This window comes from Impatiens glandulifera, chromosome 2 (genome assembly GCF_907164915.1).
Source record: "Impatiens glandulifera chromosome 2, dImpGla2.1, whole genome shotgun sequence".
NCBI classification, from domain to species: domain Eukaryota; kingdom Viridiplantae; phylum Streptophyta; class Magnoliopsida; order Ericales; family Balsaminaceae; genus Impatiens; species Impatiens glandulifera.
Genome location: NC_061863.1, coordinates 57,362,972 through 57,365,269, shown reverse-complemented (window position 1 = coordinate 57,365,269; position 2,298 = coordinate 57,362,972). Strand labels below are relative to the sequence as shown.

The 2,298-nt window shown below is 34.9% G+C and overlaps 1 protein-coding gene across 1 annotated transcript; it reads left to right on the top strand.

Moving 5' to 3' along the window:
• Nucleotides 1-567: 567 nt before the first annotated feature.
• On the top strand, nucleotides 568-2,018 carry LOC124925032 (transcription factor RAX2-like). Its single transcript, XM_047465009.1, has 3 exons — nucleotides 568-703; nucleotides 786-915; nucleotides 1,361-2,018. The coding sequence occupies exons 1-3, from the start codon at nucleotides 568-570 to the stop codon at nucleotides 2,016-2,018; spliced, it is 924 nt and encodes a 307-aa protein (XP_047320965.1).
• The last annotated feature ends 280 nt before the right edge of the window (nucleotides 2,019-2,298 follow it).

Below are 2,298 nucleotides of genomic sequence, written 5' to 3'. Positions count from 1 at the left end.
TGAAAAACTATATATTTTTTAATGTTTTACTAGAAATGATTCTCAAGGCTTTAATTGAAAAACTATTTTTTAATGTTTTACCGATCAACAAACAAGTTGAAATGCATAAAATTATCAAATTCAAACATATTATTTTTCCCAACCTTTCTTTTTCTTGTTTTTTTTTTTGGAAGAGATCAATTTGAAATAGATAGGTAAGATTATGGGTAACTGATGTGATTTATTTCTAACATTGTTACACAGTTACAGACATGTCACAATTGAAGAAGACCTAAAGCCACCAATATTAAAAAATTGATAAGGAAATATTGACTGTTTTAAATTATACAAACATATTTAACTTTTGACTTTTTCTGTTATCATCTTTGAAATAAAATAATGATGGTTTGTTTGTCTTCACTGTCCAAAACCAAAATTTCTTCTATATGATCTATCTATCTATCACCCCTGGGAACACAACAACCGAGAAAACCTCATTTAAATACAACATCGCCACTACCAGCTTCCTCATAAACACAAACCAGAAAGAGTTAAGAGAGAGAAAGTAAGAGAGAGAGAGAGATTGAGATGGGAAGAGCTCCCTGTTGTGATAAGGCAAATGTGAAGAAAGGGCCATGGTCTCCTGAAGAAGACTCAAAGCTGAAGGATTACATTGAAAATTATGGGACTGGTGGGAATTGGATTGCACTCCCTCAGAAAGCTGGTTAGTCAAATATTAATTTCATGCTTTATTTCGATCGGTGGATTTTAATGAATATTGAATGATGGATGGATTCATGGTCTAGGGTTAAAGAGGTGCGGAAAGAGTTGCAGATTGAGATGGTTAAACTACTTAAGACCAAACATCAAACATGGTGAATTTTCCGATGAAGAGGATAGGATCATCTGCACCTTGTTCGCTAACATTGGAAGCAGGTATATTATAGTATAGCTTAATTAATTAATAAACTTAACATAATTTCAAGGAGAAAAAAATGATTCTTGCTCAAGATTAGGTGAAACAACCTTAATTAATTTTGACCCTTATTAGTCCTTGTGTATATTCAACAAAGTCGCCCGCCCCCCCTCCGTTTTCTCATGTTCCTCAAATCTTCTTTAAGAGAGAGAAAGGGTTTTTTTATTACAAGAGAGAGGGCTTTTTCATGTTCTTTCAACCTTAATTTCGAAGATCATGATCTTGGTCTAGGTTTTACAAGATGCTCAAATAGATATATGGACAGTTCTAATGCATGCATGTTATGTCTTTCAAGATCCCCAAACATATATAGCTAGATATAGCTGTTTTAAATTGAGTAAAAACCCTGATTAAATTAACTAGCTAGCTAGGGTTTGATGAATTTTTGGTTTGTTACAAATGCAGGTGGTCAATTATAGCATCACAGTTACCAGGGAGGACAGACAATGACATAAAGAACTATTGGAACACAAAGCTTAAGAAAAAACTCATGGGTAATTCAATTCAGATTCCTTCTCCATTATCATCATCATCATCTTCATCACCAAACCCATTTCCGACCACACTTTTTCATCATCAAACCCTACCAAATCTTCTACCATCTCTCCCATCCTCATTTGTCTCTCCACATCTTATAATTACCGACGGTTACAACAACAACAACAGCGCAACTACTGCTATTAGCGACGGTTACAACGGTTTATTTCCCCAAAATCATGTCCAGGCTCAGCAGCTTATCATGTTCGGAGGTGATCAACAACAAAGTCATCATCTTTTTCAGAATTATCAAGAGGGCAATTTGGGAATAAGTTGTCTTCCATATCAGGGCACTTTCTCAAGCTCACCATCAAATAATTATCATGATCATAAAGGGGATAACTTGCAGAAATTCATCCTTCACAACTATAGTAGCAACATCCAGAAAGGGTATTTTGGGGATAACAGTAGTACCACAGATATTACTAATGGAGAAATGGCCGATTGCTATGATCATGTTGAGGAAATGAAGCAGCAGATGATCATCAACAACAGTATGTACTACAACAACAACCACAGCTATTGATTAATTAGAAAAAAGAAGATGATGAAGATGAAGGTGAAGGTGACTGTAAGTAACATCAGAAAGATTTGAAGGGGTATGGGCCATGATCACATGTGGGTTGATCAGAGAAGATTAGTTTCTGGGGTTGTGTGTAGTAGGGGGGAGATTTTGTTTTGAAATAAAAGAAGAATTTTAACATTTTGTTTTTGTTTTTGTTTGGCGTTTCTCTTTCTTGTTTTCTTTGACAGTACATGGGTAGAGAGAGAGAGGTGACTCTGTTGTTTAATTACTACTAGCTTTT

Bases quoted from the DNA above. Each gene is read 5' to 3' on its own strand.
- LOC124925032 (XM_047465009.1), top strand. From the start codon at position 568: ATGGGAAGAGCTCCCTGTTGTGATAAGGCAAATGTGAAGAAAGGGCCA. The intron at 704-785 runs GTTAGTCAAATA...TTCATGGTCTAG, and splicing joins TGCACTCCCTCAGAAAGCTG to GGTTAAAGAGGTGCGGAAAG. The intron at 916-1,360 runs GTATATTATAGT...TTACAAATGCAG, and splicing joins TTCGCTAACATTGGAAGCAG to GTGGTCAATTATAGCATCAC.